Genomic DNA, 26,089 nt, shown 5'->3' on the forward strand with positions numbered 1-26,089 from the left:
TAAATGGTGGTGTGAGAGAAATTCTGCACAGACTCTGAGTCTGAAAGACGAACAGTGTTTGGAGTCTGCTGTTACCATCACAGCTGTGTAGGTGGCAGTAATACAACTTTATGCTGGTTCTCAGCCACTAATGAAAAAGAAGTGAGCTTCTTACAGCTCTTCATAACTTACTGTTATTACTGTATTTTTATTTTATCTGATCAGCAATAATTCAGGTCATTAAAGTGTTTGAAATGTTATTAGTGTTATTGCTCATTATTATTACTGTGATTAGTGTAATGGCTTTAGGACCCAGGGGATCAAACAGAGGGTATAAAAAATGAAGTAGCAGCAGGTGCTCTTCTTCTTCTTCTCTCCTTTGTTCTGATGTGAGGCTGTGGACTGTGGGGTTTGTGGGATGCTGCAAAGTTTTGGAGTGTGAACAGAGTGTGCTGAGGAGATCGTGTCACCATATAAGTGAGCATACTGCCCTTTAGCAGAGATTCAAGGTATAGACTGAATGTTTTTAATTTATCTTTCTTTAAGCCTTTAAATTAGATTAATTTAAATTAATCTTTAAATTACCGGTTAAAATATTATCCTACAGGATCGAGGCCTCAGTGCTCCTGTGTTTTTGATTATTATATTAGTGTATTTTTGTTTATTTGATCAGCAATAATTCAGTTTATTATGTGTTTGAAATAAATTGAATGACTGAATCACAGCTGAGAGCGATTTTTGTTCTTGTTGTTTTATGCATTTACTCTGAGTGTGTGATTATTGTGCTGCTGTTACAGTCTTTCTGTTTTACTTCTCAGCACTGCCATCATGTGTCTGAATACACAGCGTACAGTCAAACTCAACAACCTCAGTTAAAGATTTGCTAACATTTAAAGCTGTTGAGCACCAGTGCAGGTTATTTTTGACCTGTGTTTGTGTTTTTGAATAAATCTCTTGAAGTTTTTGCAAGTGGAAAATGTTGTATATTTCTGATGGATGTAAAACTTTTAAAACACTGAAAGAAATTTCAAATAAATTCAGATCTGCAAAGAAATGCATTGATTACGTTTTATTCAAGAATTAATATCAAAACAGTATCACAAGATCAAACTGCAAAGAATAACGTCTTTACTCTTCTGAGCAGCTTACATGTGTGTGAAAGACTGTTGGTGGTCACCATCTTTTCTGCCACAGGCTTATTTTTATCCACTGACAGGCCTCATGGTTTCTGGTTGGGTCACCATGAACAGAGGAAATGCAGCCTGTGGTTTCAGCCTCAAGTCTTCGGTGTAGCTGATGTTTAGTTTTATGTTATCAGCTCACAGCAAAGAGTTAACAAGGAGCACAGACAAAGAGCACAGTGGAAATTTCACTTTGACCTCTGTGTGCAAGACACATGTTTATATGATGTGCCTGTACTGGAATAACAGTAGTGACAAACAAATATTCAGTTTTCTTTATAAAATAGTGCCTCTTCTTCATCATTTTTCATTAATCAATGTAATAAATCTGTAAATCAAACAATCATTTTCACCAAAGTTAATTTATTCAAAGCTAATAACTGAAAACAAAATGAAATTTCTTCATATTTTTGTTCATTTTTTGCACTTTAAGAAAAGTTTTTTCTTTAACGTGTGAATATTTCTGTAACTGTTGGTGACCTCATAGCTGCAGGCTTATCTGCACCATCTCTGCACTTAAACGTTACAGTGACTTCATTATTTCCATCAGCCCGCAGAAGTAAAATGAGGAAGAACAATTGAAGCTAAATATGAGCTGCCTTCCAGATCACATGCTTTAGCTCTGACAGCACAGACAGATGATGAGGAGACTGTGAGACGGTAAACAGGCAGAATACAGAGCTCAGAGTTTTACACGTTCTGGTTTGTTGTCTTTCACACTCCTTAAAACATGAGAAAATATTTACTGATCTTCATTTTACTATAAATAACACCTCGGTGTGTAAATTGCCTTGATTGCTAATTTACTGTTAATAGTTAATATTTATTATTACTATCTGAAAAAGAAAACCATAAGAATCTAAAATCTAAAACAAGACGCTAAAACAGGGCCAACTTTCTCTAAATGTAATCACACAGAGCTCAGATGAGTAGAGAGTGAACAGGCAGGTGTGTTTTTCCACAGCAGGTGTGTGTTTGCACAACTGAAGGTTTGCAGGTTGAACACTGGAGAAGATCAGAGACAGAAGAAGACTGGATTAAGTGGATAAACTACAAGGGTGATTCTCTGCAGTCAGGCCAGTTTCCTCAGTGTGCTGTAACTCAGTGAGTGGATGAACAGTCGCTCCTTTTATGTGCAGCTATTTGAGGATGGAGAACAAATGTGCCAACCTGAGCTGACTGGAGCAGGTGAGGAAGATGACTAACACATCCCACTGACAAGGAAGAGCTGTGGAGCTGTGACAGACTGTGGCAACATCAATGAAAAAAGGCAGAAATCTAATAATTATTTTATTACAGTCCTGATATCAGACCTCTGTTTATTTGTTTATTAGAAGCTCAGATATTAACCCTCTAAAGCCTGAATCATAAATAAAATGAAATATTTTTATAAGCTGGTGTGTTTTTTTGAACCTTCTGAGAAATAAATATTTTTCACATGAGGTGGAAAAAATCTTTTTTAGCTGCATCTGGCATTTTTGTACAATTTGTTGCTCAGTTTATCTTCAAATAGAAACATAAAGTTTCTTTTTAACACATTAAACTTTGAGTTTCCTTTCAAAATGTTCAAAAATCTTTTAGAAAACTGGTGAAAATGTTTTTGAGAAATCGTTGAAGGCTCGTTGACTGATGTCAGCCATGTTGGATGTCTCAGCTGAGGGCTCTGCATGAGTTGCTGATCCCCGCTGGTTAATCTGTGCACTGCATGTGTGTCTGTAGACATCAGGTTCTTTAACGTGAGCAGAAAAGGCCAAGCAACAAACTTTGTTAAAGAGGATGAAAAGAAACTTGATGAATGTTGGTCGGATATTCTTCTGTCAGAGGAGACAAAGATAAATTTGTTCACATTCAGTCAGACAGATCAGTGAGTCTGTAGTTGTGATACTGAAGCGTGGAGGCAGGACATGACAACAAAGATAAAACTATGACCTGCAAAGTTTGTCAGCAACTAAGCAACAGAGCACCTTTGTATATCACAGAGAAAGGTAGGAACACTAAACAGGAAAGAAACTTAAATGTTTGCAGTGGACAGGAAATGTGAACACGTCACACGACTGCTGCAGTCAAAGCTACAGGAGCTGTTTGAGGTTGGTGTAAAAGGAAGGAAGCACAGAGAGGCGATAGAAGGAGGAGCTGAATATAAACTCTGGTCTTATCTACATGAAGTGCAGCTTCTCTTTATCAAGGCAAAGTCGAACACTTTGAGATTAGATGCAGATCAGCGTGCAGGGCTGGACGTGAGGATGGGGCACTCTTTACTCTGTTTGCTGGGGTTATTCTGTGAGTACAATACACACCTTTACTGTTTGAATGGCAGCGATGAAGGAAAATGTTTCTCACTGGTGACAATTACAGTGTATCACTGCTTTAACCTGTTTACCTGACAGCTTCAACACAGCAGACTAGAATTTTTTTCATGTTTCCAGCTTGTTTCACAGCTAATAGAAACACATAAATTTGGTGATGAGCAATAACTGTGCCATGTGAAGATTTAAAAAAAATATTTATTGTGATTTTGTCAGTTGTATAATGTCTGATGATGTTTCATTCATTATTTTAGTGCTCGGTACAGTCAGACATGGAAACACTGAAGGTGAGAAACTGTTTTCTTCTTCTTGTGTTGCTCTAAATGACGTCCTCTGTTTTATATTTTGTATCATAAACCAAACATTTCATTGATTTATTGGTTAAAATGTTAATATAACCATGTTAACTGTGTGAGCAATCAAACACACACCCACGATACAAACTGTACATTTACTGAAGAGCTGTGGCTTCATACATGTAGATTTTCTTTTCATGTTTATCTGATCTGAAAACATCAACAGTGTGTGTAGTGCAGTTTATCTCACTGAGTTATGCTGTTCTTCACATCACACTGACCTGTGATGTGAAGAACTCTGCTGACTTTGAATATGACTGGTTCAGAGAACCCAGTGTTTACTCTAACCAGAAGACCAAAGTAGCTGGTGAATCAAAGGGAGAACTTGTGACCTCTAAAGGCGGCATCTACGCCTGCAGAGGACGTATAAAAGGGACAAATTTACTCACAGTAGAAAGTGATCCAGTCATCATTCAGGAAACTGGTGAGTTTAAAATGTCATAAGAAATAAAACAACATGGATTCCCCAAAGTTTGGAGATCAGAGGGGGATAATATTATGACAAAAACTTATGTTACAAAGTGATTTACGGCCCCAACCTGCCAAGTTATTTCTGAATATATAAAGTGTTATAAAGTTAAAAAATAATAAACAATAATGGGGTTATAATATTTGATAATACTGTTTTTTATTTTTTAATGTTAATATGTTAATCAGTCAGAAATTAAATGTGTGGCTCAGTCGTTCATAAACGTGTTTTGTGATTTGGCCCCTGATGCTCCAGTTGTCACGGTTCAGCATTTTGAGTCTCGTGTGTTTTGGTATTTTATAATATGTTTTATGTTCTGAGTCCTTTGCTGTTTTGATTATTGTAGTTATTATTATTATTACCCCAGGATCAGTTATGGCTGTTATGGTTTTAGTTCTTAGGTTTTGTTTTATGTGTTCATGTTGTGTTTACTCTGTGCCTTTCTGTCCCACGTTTCAGGTCTCTATGTTCTGTCTCAGTCTCTGTTAAGTTTACATGTCTAGAGTTCAGTCGGTGTGTTTCCTGTTTTATTTTGAAGGTCTGCGTCTCATGTCAGTGTTTCTAGTTTTGTTTCCCTTGTCTCGTCCCCCTAATAGACCCTGTGCACGAGAAAATGATAACTTCCTGCTTTGAGACCGGATGTGAGGTTGTACATTTCTGGTAGCTTTACTTTGTGGTCAATCGCTACTGTGAAGACATACTCCAAAATCATGTCCAAAACACAAAAACTGAAAGATCGCGTTAAGTTACAAAGACCAGAAGGTGGGAACACTCACCACTGTGTGTCATAAAAAAATCTAATGATCAATTTTGACGTTTAAAGCGTTTAGATCAATCAGTTGTTTACATCACTCAACACAAGCAGAACTGCATCACTGCAGCAGAAGACACATCGTCCACATTCAGAAGCACATCTCTGTATAGTGACTGGTCTCATGATTTAAACAGGCAAATGTTCAGCATTCAAACTACAGGTGAAGAATAGTCAAACCAGATGTTTCCCTGTTATGTCGATATCAGCTAGTCAAGCACACACCTACACAGCATGTTAACAAACCGTGAAAAAAGCCACACAAAAAATGAATGATTGCTGGTAACGGTTTCTATACATTAGTATTTATGAAGGTTATGTTGTGACTTACCTTCAAAATCACAGTGGTCCTTCGCTATGACGCGGTTCACCTTTCAATTCACTGTTTAGCAGATTTGTTAGTGCAAGTTTGCACGTTTTTTTTTTTTACGTCACATTGTGTCCTGCGTCCTGATCGCTGCAGACGATCTCCTCTGTGCCGTCTCTCCTGTACAGTACACAATCGCTGCATCGATGGCTAGCAGTGTGACTCTGAAGTGCAGTCACACTGCTTTTTCCCCAACAAACACAACAATGTCGACGAAACGTTTACCACCATCAAAAAAATAAAATTGGCTACTTGATTTCACCTATCGCTGGTTATTTTTAGAACATAACACCCGCGATAAACGAGGGACCGCTGTTTACAAATACTGAGAAATATAGAATTTAAATCCTTTCTCTGTTCTGCTCTGAGGCGCGGGGGAAAAATATCGACAGGTCTATGAACAGCATCTACATATATATTCCGTAAATGCCCAAGACATCTCGAGAAATGTAAATCTCACCTCGATTCATCAATTTGGTTGACTTGTTTTGGAGAAAGCGGCAGTAAACAAGGAGTGAATATAACAGCGGAAACGAAGCGCCCTACAGGAGTTTCCCCACCGGAAGTAGCATATGCTAATGTGCACATAGTCTATTACTCCCAGCTGTGCTCTCCTTTTGTCTCATTCCCTTCATCATACTGCAGCTCTGTTACCATGTTGAGACAGAAATCAGAGAAAATTTGAAATGTCTTAAACTGAGAGGAAAGAAAAAACAATATAAAGAAAATATTTGTGTAGATTTTGAATCATCTGCATATTTATATAATTTTCCTCCTTTTTCATAACATCAGGTAAACCCAGGGCCACACTGACAGCAGGAACAACAATCATACCAGTAGGGGGCAGTGTGACACTGACCTGCTCTGTGCAGAGCTCTGATGGATGGAAATATGAGTGGTTCAGACGAACCCAAACAACCTCTGAAGGTAAAATCAGAGATCAACAAAACAGAGATATCAGAGTATCTGAAGGAGGAATCTACAGCTGCAGAGGAACAAGAGGAAACCCAGTTTACTACACTGATAGAAGTGATGATGTCACCATTGAGATAACCTGTGAGTTCAGTCATTTAGTTTGAAATATACATTCACTCATGATTATCAAACACACAATGTAAAGTTTTCTGTGTTGATTTCATGTTTCTGTTTGTATCTCAACTGTTAATATGTGTGAACAGTTTCCAATAAAGTTGTTGTAAAACAACGACCCAACTGGCCTCAGATATTCAGAGGTGAGACGATCACTCTGACATGTGAGGTGCAGGAAGGAGGTGAAACCCCTGAGTGGGAGTATGGATGGAGAGAACGCGGGACACCCACACAGTGGACTCACAATAATCATGTGATATTCAGTGTTTCTGAGTCCAGCAGTGGAGACTACATGTGTAAGAGTCGACGCAGAGATGACTTATATTCTTCAACAGAGTGGAGTGAAGCCTTCACATTGTCAGTATCAAGTAAGTCATGTTTGTTGTGTGATCTCCATTTGACAAATGTCATCATGGTCAGCACAGGATCAATTCAATGGTCTACAAAGCATGTTACATTGTTAGTCAGACAAAGAGCTGCAGCTGATAGTAGCCTCATTGTAGACAGTTTGTCACCACTTTGTGTCATGAACCTTCAGCTGGTATAGAGACGCCAATGCTGACCTGCTGCTCCATCACCTGAGGACAATAATGATATAAACAGGATAAATAAATAATATATTCAAACAAATAACAATTGATCTACAATTTCTATAAAAAGAATAAAAGTAATTCTGAACTATCATCTGATCAAATAAATAAACACACACAGACATACCACCAAAAATAGTGGTACTGTTTCTATGATTAACAGTCTCATAACTCTGAGTCACTGCCACTCACCTTTAGCAGGAGGCTGATTGAGATTGATCCCTTTAAACTCCCAGGTCCTAAAGACGGACCAGCTTATTAATCAACCTTCAAGTACTTTTTAAATACAGCAAAGAAAATATAAAACTTTCACAGCTTTGATCAAAACGATTGTACAATTTGTATCTCTTCAAGATCACCAAGATTTGTTGATGTTCACCATTTACATCTAGTTATTTAAACGGTTTTGATTCAGTCACATGCAGCACACAGGACTGACAGCGCACAATCTGCTTTGAGGTAGCAGCCAAGAAAGATGTAGTTTGTGTCTATGAACAGTGAACATCCGTATGTACACGATTCAGTCATTTACTTTTATGTTCTTTTTCTAAACTGAACTGCAGCTAAACCAAAGCCCACACTGAGCGCTGACAACACAACTCTTCCGTTAGGGGGCAGTGTGACCCTAACCTGCTCTGTGAACCCATCATCATCATCATCTGGATGGATATACTTCTGGTACAGAGATAATATCCTACTGAATTTCTCCTCGTCTGATGGACAACTCAGTGTCTCACAGGAAGGACTCTACAGTTGCAAAGCAAAAAGAGGAAACCCAGCTTACTACACAGAGGGAAGCCAAGAAGTTCAAATTAACAAAACCAGTGAGTTTGGATTCAGCAATCATAAATAATTTCATGATCTGTATTCATATGATTGCAAAACTCAAAATAGTGATGGTTACTTTAAATAGTTTTTTATTTAAATGTTTGAATGAATAGGGCCAGCCAGTGCCGTTGTAACAGTGCAACCCGACTGGCCCACATTATACAGTGGAGAAATGATCACTCTCAGCTGTGAGATCCAAGGAGGAGACACTGAGTGGGAGTATGAATGGAGAACTACAAGCTCACATAAACCATCAAACCAAAGTGAACTCAGAGTAGATTCTGCTTCTCCATCTAACAATGGTCACTACAAGTGTAGAGGAAGAAGCAAAATTGCACAAGATCATTTAACAGAGTGGAGTGTTCCTTTAAATTTGATAGTATCACACAGTAAGTAAAATCATAATCCATTCACCCAGTCATTTTTGATTAATTATGTGATGAGATAATAGTTCAAATTTATGGCGCTAACATGCTAAAAATGTAGCGTACAGGCATTGTATTTATGGACTGGCATGTATTTGATCATCACTCCAAGAATTTCCTAACAGATAAACCCCGTCCTGTCCTCACTGTGTCTCCATCATGGCTGAGTCCTGGAGTCTCAGTAACTCTGAACTGTGAGGTTGAACATCCGTCTGCAGGATGGAGCTTCTACTGGTATAAAGCTGTTCCTGATCTATCAGAGAAATCCTCCAGTTATGAGCTGCTACCTGATGGCAGTGGGACTGCACAGGACTCCTACATCATTCATGGACAGACACACACAGCAGGATATGTGTGCAGAGCTGGAAGAGGAGACCCAGAGTATCACACTGATCACAGTCAACCAAAGTTTGTCTGGTCTGCAGGTGAGGAATTTTTAAATTAACTGTCAATCTTGTAAACATTTGGCTCTAATTAACTGTTCTGCATGTGCTCTTTTCTTTCCTTAATTATCATGATTTGTAAAAGAAAAAACATGACGTATCCAACTGTTAGTCACATGAATTTTCTGTGTGCTATTCTATTTCTTTATTTCTCCCCAGGGAGTTTTTAAACTGGTACAGCATCTGTAAATTTAAGATCATAAAAGAAATTAAAAGAAAGACATAAAGTGTTATCGACAGAAATATTAGAAAGAGCAAAGAGCACATGTAATTAATGCCATGTGTACATATGGAAAAAGTCCAATACAACAAGTCAGAATGACAAAATGAAATACAATGTTCATATATGTGAAGATCACACACAAAAGGAAGGAGACAAATATAATGTTACTATAGGACTATAAAACAAGGATATTTGTAACCCTTATTTGTCTCGTAAGGGTTACAAATGTGGAGGATGTCTGTAGCTCAGGTCATCTACTAATCTACTAATAAGAAGGTTGGTGGTTTAATGCCTGGCTCCCTGGATTTTCAGTCAGGTTTCAGAGTTTATCACAGCACAGAAACAGCTTTATTGAAGGTTACAAATGCTCTTCTTATGGCCTCTGACAGTGAACTCATCTCTGTGCTTGTCCTACAAGACCTCAGTGCAGTGTTTGATACTGTTGACCCAATATTCTATTAGAATGACTAGAACATGCTGTAGGTATTAATGGTACTGCGCTGCAGTGGCTTGTATCATATTTATCTAATAGATTCCAATTTGTTCGTGTAAATGGAGAGTTCTCTTCACACACTAAGTTAAATTAGTGTGTGAAGAGGATGCAGAGGGTTCAGTGCTAGTACCAATTCTATTTATATTATACATGCTTCCCTTAGGCAGTATCTTCAGAAGACAGCATACATTTTCAGGAGACAGACACTATCTCTACTTTTAAGATCAGACTTAAAACTTTCCTTTATGCTAAAGCATATAGTTAGGGCTGGACCAGGTGACCCTGAATCCTCCCTTAGGCTGCAAGTTAGGCTGCAATAACAGTAGGCTGCTGGGGGACTTCCATGATGACATCCACCCATGATGCATTGAGTATTTCCTTTTCAGTCATTTTTCTCACTCAACATGTGTTAATAGACCTCTCTGCATCGAATCATACATATCTGTCTCTCTTCAACAGTATGTCTTTTGTCCTGTCTTCCTTCTCTCACCCCAACCGGTCGCAGCAGATGGCCGCCCCTCCCTGAGCCTGGTTCTGCTGGAGGTTTCTTCCTGTTAAAAGGAAGTTTTTCCTTCCCACACTTGCCAAAGTGCTTGCTCATAGGTCATATGATTGTTGGGCTCTTCTCTGCATGCGTTATTGTAGGGACTACCTTACAATAGCACTGTATAAATAAAAGTGAATTGAACTGAACTGAATTAATTTATATATAATTAAAAAGTAAAAATTTACACACAAAATGTTAAGTTCAACTTTACACGTTTGATTAGTTTTGCTCTCAAAAAACTCTGTGCAAATGTGTAAAAGTGTTTCTCCCTTGCCGTTGCCTGATATGCTCAGAAAAGGTCACATGTGCAGGTAACTTTACAGATTCCCAAATGTAACCTGCATTCATGTGCTAGTGGAAAATGGGGACATTGGGGCTTCATCTGTGTTTTTGGGCTATTTCAAATAAAATGTTTTTTTTCCTACATAACCAGAATAGTTCATCGGCCCTCTACTAAAAACATTCACTTCCCAATTACAGATGCTATACAGTAACCTATAAAGGTTATTATGTGGTTCACATGGTGCTGCTAGGACATTCTTCTGCTGGGAAAACAGGGCCGCAGTCTGCAGAGGGAGAAGAAATGATGAGGCATTTTGAGATGCAAGAGAATGAACAAGACAGGAGGAGAAAAGACAAAGTTCTGAAATTTTCAGAAAATCTTCAGAACTCATTGGACTAAATGTGAACCATAATGAGAAGGCTTAACACAGTGATTGGAGATTGAGCCTGAATTATAACCCTGTTTTAACCCTTCTTACATCCTGTTTTTCAGATGTTCATTCAGCAGCGTCTCTCACAGTGAGTCCTGACAGAGTGCAACACTTCACCTCTGACTCTGTCTCACTGACCTGTGAGGGAAACTTCACTGAGTGGAGAGTGAGGAAGTTTAGTGAAAAAGGCTTTTTTTCACACTGCTGTGACTGCCAGAAACTGAGTGGATCCTCTTATGAGATCCACAGCTTACAGGAGGGTGTTACTGTGTACTGGTGTGAGTCTGGATCAGGAGAGTTCAGCAATGCAGTCAACATCACTGTACGAGGTGTGTTTAAATGACTTCACTTTATTTAATTATTTATTTTTTGGGACAAAAACTGGAGCTGAAGATTTAATTGTATTCACTAAACTAAACTTTTCAAACTTGTTGCTACTTAATTAAAACAGACAAAAAGACCACTGGAGATGAAGCTGCAAATTAGAAAAAAAATGTTTATTGAAATGCAGTTTTAATAAACTCAAAAACCAGTGTAGTAGTGACTTAACATAATCATAGACGACAGTGACAGCAACTCTGCTAATATACATGGTGCTCTCATATTTAATGAGGTTTATGAGATAACTTTGCTTTGGTAAAACTGAGTTTTATATGTGCTGTTTAATAACGACACAGAATAAATAAGGTTAAAATAATAAAGATGATTATATTTTCCACATAAACATTTCAGATTAAACTAGGTCAGTTCATTGTGTGGCAGACAGGGTTGGACTCAAACACAGGATTCGGAAAGCCAGACATAAAACACAAAAGTAGCTTCATTGCTGAAATTATAACACAAGGCAGGAGGCTCTCCAACAAGAGAAACCTAACTTGGAGACACACAAGGATGAAACACAGCATGAGGAACAATGCAACAAAACAGGAAGTAAAATAAAATACTGAGTTCAGGACTAAGACATGTGAACTTGACCCAGTGAGAGAAGATAAACAAACATGGAGACATGACTGACTGTGGAGACAAAGGAAACACAAACGATCATAAGTGAAGATTGCATAACCTAATGAGGAATGCTGAGTATAAACAAAGCAAAAGTAACCATGAACAAGAAATATAAATAATATAACGAGGACTATAGAAAATAAACAGAAGACTATGGAGCTCAAACACAAAACTCATGATAACATAGAATAAACCTAAAGACCCAAAGAACAGGAGCACAGAACTATAATACAAAGATATAAGAAAAGAAAACCCCTCAAACATCTCAAACTCAAAACTATGATCGTAACTTTATATATAACAAGACTTCTAAACATAAAACTTCTTACTGTTAAAATGGGTCTTTAATAATAAAAAACTCTTTTAAAGTTGTTTTTAGGTTCATATTGTTTTTCTTGATGTGGCCTAAACCTTTCGGATTTTATTAGATCTAGTTGGACTTCTTTCTGACTTTGTGTTTTGATTTTACCAGAAACTTTAGGCTTCGGATCTGAAATCAGTTCATTTATTGTTCCATTCATCATCGGACTTGTTAGTGGAATTATCCTTGTGATGCTGCTGCTGTGTTGCTGCAGAAAGATAAAGGGTGAGAGCTTTTCTCATCAATGATTTGATGTGACACATTTAAGTAAACTGATTACAAACCAGTGCAACAATAATTTTTAATTTTCTCTTATAGATCTTTATTGTAACAGGTTGGTACAAAAGTTTTCTTTCATTTTAAAAATAACATGAAATTATAACTATTCCTGATTAAATTACACAGTGTTTATTGCATGTTTTAGTCTCACTCAGTCTCAGAGCACCAACCAAAACTCTGCTGCACAACAAAAAGCCAACAAGAATGAGAACAACGTTTACGCCTCTCTTCTTCCTGGTCAGTCCTAGAAACTATTACTTGCATCATTTTTAACACTAAGTTTGTTAACAAACAAATATCGTGAAAAAGTAATTTCTCTTTTGTTGTCTGGCCTGCAGGTGATTTTCCAGTTTATGAAATAATCAAATCCTCTGGAAACACTGGAAGTGGTACAGTATAATAATACTGAGCTATAACAGAGCTATAAGAGATATAATGATTATAAACTGACTGATCAGACATTATGTCATGTTATTATTTAAGGTGGACCAGCAGATGAACATAGAAATGTCACATCTACACTTGAACTTAAAGTTATTGATGAGAAGACTGAGTTCAGAAAATGTAAGGATGTCATGGTTTATTAATATGTTATTGTGACTCCTAATCTTGAAATACAGATAAAAGAGAGCTGTTCTTAATTAAATGCACTAATACTGTCTGAACAGGGAGAAATGATGACCCAGACGTGAGCTCTGACTACGAGGATGATGATCATGAGACAGGCTCAGGTACAAACGTACAAATACATCATTGGATCACTGACAATCAAATGAGTTTAAGAATGAAATAAATCATATTGTTCTTCCAGTAAAACAAGTTCAGAGTCCTGTTGGAATGACTTTCATTCATTTTCTTTAGTTACATTCAATCTGTTGCTTGTTTAGCCAAATAATAAAATAACAGGACTTTAAAATTTCGCAAACATGTACATCTAAAATCAGGAAAAAATGGATAATAAATATGTTTTTTTCATAATATGAATGTAGAAGTTCACAAAGCAGACTCACAACATCAGCACCATTATATATTTGTTTCTGTTTTTACACTGTATTTGTTCTGATTTAGTTTCAGGTTCATAAGAGGAAGTGGACGTTAACAGAGAAACTTGTGGACAAGAACATAAAGTAAATAGCTGAACTTTCACCATGTTTGATAACATTTCTGCAAATGCATAAATCACTGAGTTTCTGATCATATTGAAGAATTAAACTCAGCATTGATGGAAGACTGATAATACCATCTACTTTTGTATTAAATTCTTATTTATGTTGCAGTAACTGTATATTTTCCTCAGAGCGTTCTCACTCCCGAGGCGTAACATGTCGACGTTTTGTCACGTCCCGCGGCGTTCCTGAGGAACGCGAAAGGAGACCTTCGGCGTTCTTATGGTACGCGGTGGGTTATGGCTGGAATCCAGTGCAATGACGCTCCCGCGGTAATAGACGTTCCAGCCCTGTATTCCAGCCCTAAACCTAACCTTATCCCTAGCCCTAACCATAACCTTATTCCAGACCGTAACCAGGACTTTAATGATGTTAAATAGCGTGTTTCTAAGCGATTTGAAGAAAAAGAGCGAACATGTGTAGGTTCAGTCCAGACGGTTCTCATATTTCCTCTTTTTCCGAGGTCGTCATTTAGGAACGTGGTGGGTAGCCGAAAACGTAATATGGTGACGATTTGTCAACTAGCGTAAAATGTTACGCTTTGGGAGTGAGAACGGGTTGATTTTCCTCCTAAGAACCGAACTCTTTCATGGCATGCATTTTTTAATATTGAGTCTTTTATTGAGAAAGCACGCAGTATGGCTTTGTACATTGCTTTTGTTTTCAAATTTTTAAACTTATAATTGGAAAATGACCAAAAAGAATAGGGAAAAAAAGTAAATAATAATAATTAAAAAAACTAAAATAGAACAAAGCAAAAAGAATAAAAGCATTAATTGAAAAGAAAAACAAATCAAATAAAGAAACAAAGAAAACCCCATAGAAACTTGGGGAGGGGTGTAGCAGGGCAGCCAAGTTAGCATCACATTATTGACATGGGTATTTAAATCAGTGCATCAAAATAATAATAATGATAATAATAAAGTGTCATGGTTCATAGAAAATCACACCTCACAGGCTTAACGTATTCCGTCCATTTAGACCATATTACAAAGAAGGTATCCCTCTGCACTTTAAGAAAGAATGACAATTTTTCCATTGTATAGGTCTCTTGTACATAATATATCCAGTCTTTTTATCGCTGGTGGTTAACAGACTTGAGCCATCTCCTCGTTTTTTTATGGTAAATGGCCTGTAATTGTACAGTGCTTTATAGTGATGTGCGGATCGATACTGAAATATCGATTCCTCCGATACCAGTCATTTATGTTCTAGAATCGATTCTCACATTAAAATATCGATATTTTAGTAATTTAGGATAAATTTGTAGTTTATCATTAACAGGAACATAGTGGAAAGAAACTATATCATTCAGATTGTCTATATTGGAAAGAATTTCTCTTTCCAGAACTTCCTCTTACGCCTTTCATAGTCATGTGCAAAATACGGCTGTATAAATGTGTCGCAGCCCCTGGCGTGCGCACTCACAACAATGGCTGAGCGTAAATGGAGTCATTTGTGGATGTATTTTACATCCAGAAACAGACGCGGTTTGCGATACATGTGGCAAGACAGTGAGGTGTTGTTGCAACATCACTAACCTCGTCAAACACCTCACAGTAAATCATATCACAGAATATGACGAGCGCATGTTGAGGCGAACTGAAGAGGAGGAGAGGGACAGGTGCTGCTAGGGGGAGACAGACGTCTTTCACGGCGACCTTTAGTGCTGCAGGCAGGCAAGGAGTTCAAATAGAGCACAACTTGAGTTTTCTTATTTCTATATGATGAACCCTGCATTACTAAGTGATAAGAACAAGTAACCTGAAGCCCTGTAATCATTATGACGCTATAATTTGAGATACAATAAATAAAATACGTTTTTGTGCAAAGTATCGGTATCGGATCAGTGTCGTCAATACCACCCTGAATTATACTTGGTATCAGATCGGCAAGGAAATCAGTGGTATCGCACATCACTAGTGCTTTACTCACGCCCTATGGACCCCACTGACTACTGACTCGTGGTCACTAGGATATACAAAAGTCTTCTGTCAATGGAGTTCAGTTTATCCACTGGTATGTTACACAGAAATATGGTCTCAAAGGTTAAAGGAAAAGCAAATGAAAAAACATTTTGTAGATGTTCATGGATTAGAGACCAATACTGGTGAATGACTTGGCAGTCCCAAAAGATATGGAAATGGTTAGCACCATCTCCCCCACATCTCCAACAAGTGTCACCAGTTCCCCGATACCTTTTCTGAGCAGGGATGATGAAGAATCTCAGGATGCTTTTCCAGCAAAATTCACGCCAAACATTCGACCCGGTTGTGGTCCACTGTATCTTGCATATGTTGCCCCAAAACTTGTCTGTAATGATTAGACTACCTTCTTTTCCCCACTTCGCTTTAATATAGACAGTGCTGTCGTTTTTACACCACAGGATGTATAATCTGGAAGTAATTTTTGCGCTCCAGATTTAATTAATGATAAAAAATGTTTCTACAAATTGTAAATTGTTTAGATTCACTTTTAAGTTTTGAATAAAATAATTTCTGACCTGTAAATATTCTGAAAAACTTTTCTGAGCCTAAATCATATTTTCTCCTTAAGAATTCAAAGCTTTGAAATGCCCCCTTGTGGAAAAATGAATAGTAACTAGTTAGGCCTTTTGAAATCCAGTTCTTGAATCTATTATCACAATGATTTGGGGTAAAGTCTGAATCATATGCGGGCCATCTTAAGACTTAAGAGGCATTTTCCAAACCACAAATTTTTATTGCTTCATTCCAAGCAGATATCATTACTTGTAGTATGGGTTCATCTGGCAGGTGTATTTTGTTCTGTAGTTTTATGTCCGATATTAAGGCTTTAACTGGTACTCCTTTAACAATTGTTCCTTCAACATCTTTCCGTCCCGTGGCGTAATATACACAACAGAGACATATCAATAGTCTTATCTGAGCTGCACAGTTACACTCTCGTAGACAAGGACGTCCACAACCTCCATTATCTTTCTTTAGTTGGAGGGTTTTATATTTAACTTCTTTTTTCCCATTCCAAATGTATTTCAACAACTTTCTATACCACGCCACAAATTGTTTTTGTGGTATGAGAATCGGTAGGGACTGAAACAAATACAGCCATCGGGGAAGAATGTTTAACCTAATTGATTCAATCCTAGAGAGCAGGTCCAGAAAAGCTATGGTATTCCATCTTTGTATATCAGATTTTATGGATTCATTCAGCGGGCCATAGTTGGCATCAAACATTTTGGTGAAGTCAGGGTGTATTACCGCCCCTAGGTACCTAATGCTGTCTGCATCCAGTTTCCATTTTTAGGATTGTTAATCGCAAGCATCGATTAAGAATCACTATAAATGGAATCAATTAAAAATCGGCATGCATTTTTAATTTCTCTTTGCTTTGTGGGCTGATTGGTACCTGATGAATGTAAAAACAAAGATTTTTTTTTTTTTTTTACCTGATGTAGTTTCTGAGAAGAGGATATCAGGCCCTTGTAGAGCAAAATTTAATATTGTAGTCTAGACAACCCAAAATGTGATGTCCACATATGTGGATGCCAGGTCTTGAAGGTTAAATATTTTTCCCCTCCTTCAAGCTCGGGTCCTCTACCAGAGGGCTGGGTACTTGAGGGTCCTGTGCAGTATCTTAGCTGTTCCCAGGACTGTGCTCTTCTAGACAGAGATCTCGGATGTTGTACCTTGGCTCTCCTGGAGCCACTCACCTAACTTGGAGGTCACTGCACCAAGTGTTGCGATTATCACTGGGACCACTGTTACCTTATTCCTCCAGATCTTCTTGAGCTCTTCTCTGAGCCCTTGGTACTTCTGCAGCCTCTCGTGTTCCTTCTTCCCGATGTTGCTGTCATTCGATATCGCTACATTTATCACTACAGCCGTCTTCCTCTGCTTGTCTATCACTAGTATGTCTGGTTGGTAAGACATCACTATTTTGTCCATCTGTATCTGTAAGTCCCACAGGATCTTAGCTCAGTGTTTCTCACGCTAGGGTGCATCTCAAATTTTGACCTCGGGACTTCCAGGCCATACTCAGCACAGATTTTTCTGTATACTATGCCAGCCACTTGGTTATAGCGTTCCATCTGTGCTGTCAATTTGTCCAGCTTTGTCCAGCCACTTGTAGCACTTCTGAATGTCAGCCAATTCCTCTATGTGCTGGTCCCCAGTCTCCTTCCTTCCGTACCTGATCATGGGCAGGGCGTAGGTGTTGATAGCCCGGATCTTGTTCTTACCGTTCAGCTGACTCCTCAGAATCTGCCTTACTCTCTGCATGTACTTGGTGGTTACAGCTTTCATAGCAGCCTCTTTGTGGTTCCCATTTGCCTGTGGGATTCCCAGGTACTTGTAGCTGTCCTTGATGTCTGCAATGTTGCCTTCTGGTTGTTCTATCCCCTCACCTCTGACAACGTTCCCTCTCTTCGTTACCATTTGACTACACTTCCCAAATTCGCAAGACATCACAATGTCATGGCTGTAAATCCTGGGGGTGTGGATCAGTGAAGTGATGTCTAGTTCACTGCCCTTTACTAAATATGTATTACAGAAAATGCATTATATATATAAAAATGTTCTTAAGGAGTCTGTCACGGCGAGTGAGATGAGCCGTGTGGAAAATAAAGGAGGATCCAAACGCAGGCAGTCGTGAGGGTGTGAAGGTGGTTTATTAAACATGAAAGTAAATACAAACGGCAAATGGAGCTAGAACTAAACTATACTGGGATAAACTAAAACTACAAAACACGAACCTGGACATGAATGAGAGCGGGCGGAAACAGATGATGGTAGACTGCAGGGAAACACACAGATGAAGCAGGGTGGAAACACAGACGGACCAGCAACAACAATGACGGAAGACATGACTTAAATACACAGAGAACCACAGGGGAATTACACACAGGTGGTGGACACAGCTGGGAATAATCAACAAGACGAGACAAAGGTAAAACTGAAGACACTCACATGAGACCCAGACCTTCACAATAAAACAGGAAATGAGAACACCACACCAAGACACAGACCTGACACTGAGAGACAGACAGGAAATGACATATGAAACTAAACCCACATCGTAAACCCAGATAAACAGAAACATGGAACTCTAATAATAGAAATCATAATCATCACCATAACATGACAAGAGAACAAGAACACAATCCCTGATGCAAACTTAAATCAAAAACACAATAAACTCAAAATACTGGGTCCAACGGACCCAGAACCGTGACAGAGTCTGACTTACCATCAGCATAGTGGACTAATAAAAGAAACATTTAATAGGATTTGAAAGTTAAGGTTGTCAAAATGTGACTGAATTAATATTTAACTTTATTGTTTCCAGCGTGACAGCAGTAAAGGCTGTGGCGTTCTATGTATGCCCTGGCTGCTACAATCTTGCACCCTGCTGCATTTCTTTGTCTCTTTTATGCTAAATATTTATGAGCTAGAAATGAAAGATTTGAACAAATTAATTTTTGGTAGTGCTTGTTTGTGTTTTCTTCTCTCTGTAAACATGATAGCTGAAAAAATGGAGTTGTGATAAAACTTTGTAGGGATGTAGAGTGGTGGCATGTTAACAGCCCATTAAAAGTTGGCTTACATCCACCAAGGTCATGTTGACATGGGGCACTTTTTGAGTATCACTGATTCATTTTATTATGACTTTGTTATGTACATCACACTAACAGGTTATAACTGTTTCTGAATAACTATTATTTTTGGAAAACAACATAAACATATGATCAAAAGCTTTCACTTGAAATTCATCACTGAACAATGAAATGAATGCTACACATGTACTATATATATATAAAACAAACAAACATTTGCAGTCAAAATGATGTCAAACATGTCAAAATGGGTTTCAAGAGGACAAATGAAAAGAAAAGTCCAGCACTTTGTATTTGTTTTTACACTTGTTTCTACAAACGTATTAAAGTATGTTTAAAAAGAACAAAGAAAACAAAATTAATATATACAAGATACTGTTCCTTTTAAAGTAAATACTGACCAGAGTGAGATACCTTGGTGGAGGGTTGTTATTGTTTTTTAAGTGCTTTAGTCATTATTTGGAGTATCTGTCTGAAATAAAAAAATAAATTAAAAAAAAATTCAGTTTCTTTGTTTTGTTTCTGTTCTGTACCTTTTGTTTCCCCCTGTTCACAGATCCTGTTTGACCTCTTGGTGGTTCTGTGTATGTAGCAGATTTGTTGCTGTAAACTGAGTCAGTCTGTTTGGAGGGCCTCCTCCATGGTGGCCGTCACTTCTGGACATTTTTAGATGGTATCTGCTTTGTGGCTTTCCATGGAGATCATTTCCTCTCTTGGGCTGCTGGTCTGTATGGACTGAAAGACGTCCATGTTCTCATAAACAGGGCCAGGATCATCAGAATAAGAGGCTCTAGACTGAGATAATGGCAGTGTTCTTATGGGCTGAACATAAGATGCTTGTGCATAAAAATAATGAAGTAAAATATGTATTCATTCATATTATCACATGTACCAGAATGAGCAGGTTATATGATAAATATCTGTTACCAAATACATCTTACCTGGTAGGATTTGTATTTTGTTTTAATGAAAAAGAAAGAGAAGACTCCAAGAATAATTAATACAGAAACAGGAATAAGTATTCCTTTTAGTATGAGTTGTTGTGATTTCTCTTCATCTTTATTAGATTTAAAACCTGCAGATTTGAAAACATAGTTTCAGTGGATATTTGTTTTTCTTTTCAGACGTAAAAATAAAATCACTTTTATGATAACAAACAATAGAGTAAAGATATGAGAACATTTCTTTTTAGACATTTAACTATTTAAATTACAGGGAACGATATAAAAAAATATTCAATGTATTTGTCTAAATAAAATTAACAGCCAGTTATTTTTAATTAATATTTAATACTTACACAGTGTTAAGCTTTCAGAAGCTTTATTTGTGGTTGTTGCCTCTACAGACCACAGCTCTGTTCTCAGTGAAGATGGTGATGTTGACCTCACTGAATGACTTCTGAGATGTTCTGCAGCCGTCTTCATCACAAACAGACCAAAGCCAATAATCCTGGATGGAGCAGTTTACTGTGATACTGCAGAGTCCAGCAGACTGGTTGGAGCTAAGCTTTGACATTATAATGACAGGTCTGGGAACCACATCTGTAATTTTGAGCCAAACAGATAAATTAATGATTTAATGCAAAAAGGAGAACAGACAATAACCTGGATGTTTCTTAAATTGTAGGATATATGATGTTGCGGTTAAAGACAATGACAGATTCTGTTTTTCTTTCAGTCACAATTGTGCACAGGCTAAAGACAAAGTTCTCATTGTGACTTACCTTGAACAATGACTTGATGTTTCTCTGACATTGTAATAAAGTTTTGGCGGTATGAGACTTCGTATATCCCAGCATCTGTATCAGCCAGGTTATTAATACACAGGGAGAGGTTCCCAGCAGTATAAACCACTCTCTCTTTGTATATTGGATTGATTTCTGTATCATCAGCAATAAATATTGTGTTAAATTTCCATTCACAACGTTTATATGGTGGCGGTTTCCATTTCCATGTAGTTATTTAAACTGGTTTGATTCAGTCATTTGCTTTTGTTCTTTTTCTAAACTGAACTGCAGATAAACCAAAGGCCAAACTGAAAGCTGATAACACAGCTGTTCCACTTCAGGTTTCTGAATATTAAACTTCTTGCTGCCTTTCATAGTGTTTAACTTGAAGGCCCTGAGCAATGTTCCCTCTAAGCTGCGCGCGTGCGCAATTGCGCACTGCTGGCACGGTCTCTGCGCACAGAAACTCTGCGTTGCGCACAAATAAAATCTAACCTGAATTGAAATTAAAATTAAAACTTTAACAATTCTGTTTTGCAGTGTTAGTCAGTGAGTGACTGGCTGCTCCAGTATGGGATTAGAATGATGCCACCTTATCCCATAGTCCAGTCAATCACGCGATTCACATTCGTATACACGCAGCTAATCAACGTCATTGAAAGGCTATGACAGCGTCCTTATGTGCCGACACCGGTGTTTTAGCTGGCAAAGCGGCTGATGAGGAGTGAAGCCACGTTGTGTATAACAATGTGTACAACCATTGGAGATGTGAGCAGGACAGATGGAACAATTGATGGAAAAAGTGTGGATTTTATACCAGTTTTTAAATTGTGTTGATCGGCCACATAAAACCAGAGTTATGATAAAAATATGCAATGTTTGGTTTTCTTCCTGAATACAATCGTTGTTTATATTTACTGCAGGAAGAAATGGTAAAAACAGCGTTTTATAAGGAAAACGCTCGAAAACCCTCTCCACCTGTGAGGAAAACCAAAACACCCCCACCCTTTCCCATATGAAAAAATTGGTCGATATTGAAAAAAGTACCATATCGACCAAAAAAAAAAAAAAAAAAATGATATGGCAACATGGTATTTAGTTGTTAAACAGCTGCAAAAAACTTTGTTTGCAAAGCTCAGTAACTTTTTTTTAAGAAGTAACTATATAATTAATTGCCCAAATTTTGTCATTATGTACTATATTTTGCAGACAGAGTTACAGGACTCTCTCCCAGACCACAGACTCATACTCATAATACAAGTCAGAGCTTTATAATAAATAAATAAATAAAAAGTTTTGTTTTCAAAATTGGAGTTGGAGAGGTCATGAACAAGATTTTTTTTTTTTAATTTTCATTGTAAGTGGGCTAAAGCAGTTAATTAAAAGTTGTCTAACATAAATGTAAATGCTGTAATTTGGTTATTTTAATAAACCATGTAACTTGGATGGATTATTGTACTCGGCCCTGAAAAGCCTAGAAATATGGTATCTAACCAGATTCTTACTCTGGATGGCATTACCTTGGCCTCCAGTAACGCTGTGAGGAACCTTGGAGTCATTTTTGACCAGGACATGTCCTTCAATGCACATAATAAACAAATATGTAAGACTGCGTTCTTCCATTTGCGCAACATCTCTAAAATTAGAAATATCCTGTCTCAGAGTGACGCTGAAAAACTAGTTCATGCATTTATTACTTCCAGGCTGGACTACTGTAATTCATTATTATCAGGATGTCCAAAAAACTCACTGAAAAGCCTTCAGCTAATCCACAATGCTGCAGCAAGAGTGCTGACAGGGACTAGAAAGAGAGAGCAGATTTCTCCTGTTTTGGCTTCCCTTCATTGGCTTCCTGTTAAATACAGAATCGAATTCAAAATCCTGCTCCTCACATACAAGGTCTTAAATAATCAGGCCCCATCTTATCTTAATGACCTTGTAGTACCATATCACCCTATTAGAGCACTTCGCTCTCGCTCTGCAGGCCTACTTGTTGTTCCTACAGTATTTAAAAGTAGAATGGGAGGGAGAGCCTTCAGTTTTCAGGCCCCTCTTCTGTGGAACCAGCTTCCAGTTTGGATTCGGGAGACAGACACTATCTCTACTTTTAAGATTAGGCTTAAAACTTTCCTTTTTGCTAAAGCATATAGTTAGGGCTGGACCAGGTGACCCTGAATCCTCCCTTAGTTATGCTGCAATAGATGTAGGCTGCTGGGGGATTCCCATGATGCATTGAGTTTTTCCTTTCCAGTCACCTTTCTCACTCACTATGTATTAATAGACCTCTCTGCATTGAATCATATCTGTTATTAACCTCTGTCTCTCTTCCACAGCATGTCTTTTATCCTGCCTTCCTTCTCTCACCCCAACCGGTCGCAGCAGATGGCTCCGCCCCTCCCTGAGCCTGGTTCTGCCGGAGGTTTCTTCCTGTTAAAAGGGGGTTTTTCCTTCCCACTGTTGCCAAAGTGCTTGCTCATAGGGGGTCATATGATTGTTGGGTTTTTCTCTGTATCTATGAAGCGCCTTGAGGCGACTTATGTTGTGATTTGGCGCTATATAAATAAAATTGAATTGAATTGAATTCGATGCTGGCGTGACCACAGACCACACGTCTGTTGTTGCTCACAGTGGTCCTAGGGACAGCTCAGGGAGTTTGTGTGTTCGCTCAGATACATGAAAAATTAGAGAGAACATTGGCCCTGAGTACTTTCTCCCACACTGAAAACACTGGAATGATACAATTATTTGAACATTACCTAATAAGACTGATTCAGGACAGACAATTAGTTATGTTAAACTTTCCTAGCAGTCCTTCACAAACAGGGAACAGTCTGTCTATTCTCTCCATCTGTCAGCTGCTGCTGGCTCTTCCTCCTCCTTTTCCTCACACACTGCTGAGTTTGTCCTGGTGGATCATCAGGAGTGCAAAGCCTCACAGATGATGTGCAGCAGTGGGTCCCTCAGTCTGTCCTCACTCTGGACACTTGCAGTTGTCACACATGGAAATCAAATGTGTGATAAGCTGCAGGATTCAAACACAAGTGTAACTTATAAACACATGTTCATACTTTTATTCCACAATCAGAGAGAAAGAAACAGAGAGAGAGTGCAGGACAGACAGACAGGTGACAGTCTCAGGTGTATACACTGCTACAAAACGTTGGTTTGTCTGTGTTACTGCTGCGTGTCTTCCCCATGTTGCCTCAGTGGTACCTCTGTTACCTTTCTTTGTGTTTCCTGGTTCCTCATTCCTTGGTTCTGGTCCACCCTCAGGTTATAAGTTCATGCTTAGTTTTCCCCAGTATGGATTTACTTTATTTTCTTTCTTTTTTTGCCTGTCCCGTTTGGCTCTTTTGCCATCAGAATTATTGTCTAAAGGCAAAGAAAGATGCCCAACGGATTTACTTTACCAAATTGACCATCCCGGCCTTGCCATAATGGTCCATTTGATTCACCTTTTATTGTTTATTTTATTTTCACTTGCTGTATACGGGACAGACTTGACTGGAGAAAGAAGGAGAGAAAAAAAGAGGGAAAGAGAAACAGCTGAGAAGAGGGACGGGGGAGAAGGGCAAAAAACAAAAACCAACAGAATGGGCAGGAAAAAAAAATAAAAAAAAATACACAAAAAAATACACAAAAAAGGAAAAAAAATGCATCTATCGATCACCTGGATCACCTGTTGAGAAAGAAAAAGAAAACAAGCAGAAGAGAACAAGAGTAATAGAATAAACAACATTACAATGATATTTGGGAATATGACAGTAAATACTAAATATTAAACATTATTGTGCAGCACATAAGATCAACAGAACACAGTGTACTTTGAGGTAGGAGCAAAAAGGGTGTAGTTTGTGGGTGTGATCACCCGTGTGTACACCTGTGAGCATGGACGCGCTTGTTTTTTTAAAAGGTTACTTCATGTAATGATCTGCTAGAGGGTGTGGGGGGGCCACAGCCCCGTCCTCCAGGGCATGAAGCAGGTATGGAGGAGATCAAAACTCCAGACATCCAGAGGCCCCCAGAACACAAGAGACCAAGGAAGACCCACAGAGGGGCAGCCGCGCCACTGTCCCAGTAAGAGCTAAGGAGAGCCCCAGATGACGGTTCACCCAGCAGCCGCGGAGCAGAAGCCAGGGGGAGCTGCAGTGACGCGCCCGTGAGCTCCGCCGGCAGCCAGCTGTGCCTGAGTGACCGAGCCCCAGGCCGAGAGGCCGGGGGCACCCCACCTCCGAAGTGGCCCGAGCGAGCCCCAGGCTCCAGGCCCCGATAAGTGGCCGCCAAGGAGTGAGCCGGTGTGTACCTGGACGCCCATCCCCGGACACAAAGAACCACCAACGCACTGATGTCTGAGGGAGTCCGCCACTGGCAGGGGAAGTGATGTCCCCAGAGAGGTGGCGTCTGATACCCAACCTGACATATAGACACAGACATACAGGCACACACAGATACAAACATCCATTCCCACCCTCATGCTCTCATATGCACTTACACCACACTCAACCGACGTGGAGACAGACATAAAGAGACGCTGTACACACGATCACACTCCCCAAGCGTACTCTACGAACCGGGTCTAGGTACCCTTGCCCCTGGAGGGGGGAACTGCACCCAGACCCAGGTGGTGTTACCCTTTTCCCTGCGGTGGGGAGAGGCAGAAAAATTTAGAAAAAAGATTTACTTTATTTTCACTGTTCCTCCCGTTTGCAGTATTGATCTGCCTTAAATAAGAGCTTCATGTCTGAATTTGAGTCCTCTTCTTCTATAATTCAACACGTCTGCCGCTGCATCTGTGACAGGGACAGACAGTCACAAAGGAAGAAAGACAAATGTCTGTGTCTATATGTCAGGTTGGGTATCAGACGCCACCTCTCTGGGGACATCTCAGGCCTCCAAACCTTGGAGGGCCTGTCTCCACCCACCACCACTTTCCCTGCCGGTGGCGGACTCCCTCAGGTGTCGGTGCGTTGGTGGTTCTTTGTGTCTGGGGGTGGGCGTCCGGGTACACACCGGCTCACTCCTTGGCGGCCGCTTATTGGGGCTCGCTCGGGCCACTTCGGAGGTGGGGTGCCCCCGGCCTCTCGGCCTGGGGCTCGGTCACTCAGGCACAGCTGGCTGCCGGCGGAGCTCACGGGCAGG

The 26,089-nt window shown here is 39.1% G+C and overlaps 1 protein-coding gene and 1 long non-coding RNA gene across 2 annotated transcripts; both read left to right on the forward strand.

The window, feature by feature from the left end:
- Positions 1-6,311: 6,311 nt before the first annotated feature.
- On the forward strand, positions 6,312-6,919 carry LOC113017889 (cell surface glycoprotein MUC18-like; the record flags this gene model as incomplete). The annotated part of the gene is made up of 2 exons (XM_026160998.1): positions 6,312-6,525; positions 6,648-6,919. Coding segments are annotated over 2 exons (486 nt in total), but the record flags the coding sequence as incomplete, so codon positions are not given.
- Positions 6,920-7,724: 805 nt separating this feature from the next.
- LOC113017895 (uncharacterized) lies at positions 7,725-8,777 on the forward strand. Its single transcript, XR_003271611.1, has 3 exons — positions 7,725-7,972; positions 8,090-8,365; positions 8,527-8,777. It is a non-coding gene; the product is annotated as an uncharacterized LOC113017895 (long non-coding RNA).
- Positions 8,778-26,089: the final 17,312 nt, after the last annotated feature.

The sequence above is a fragment of the Astatotilapia calliptera genome, unplaced genomic scaffold (assembly GCF_900246225.1).
Source record: "Astatotilapia calliptera unplaced genomic scaffold, fAstCal1.2 U_scaffold_26, whole genome shotgun sequence".
Lineage (NCBI taxonomy): Eukaryota > Metazoa > Chordata > Actinopteri > Cichliformes > Cichlidae > Astatotilapia > Astatotilapia calliptera.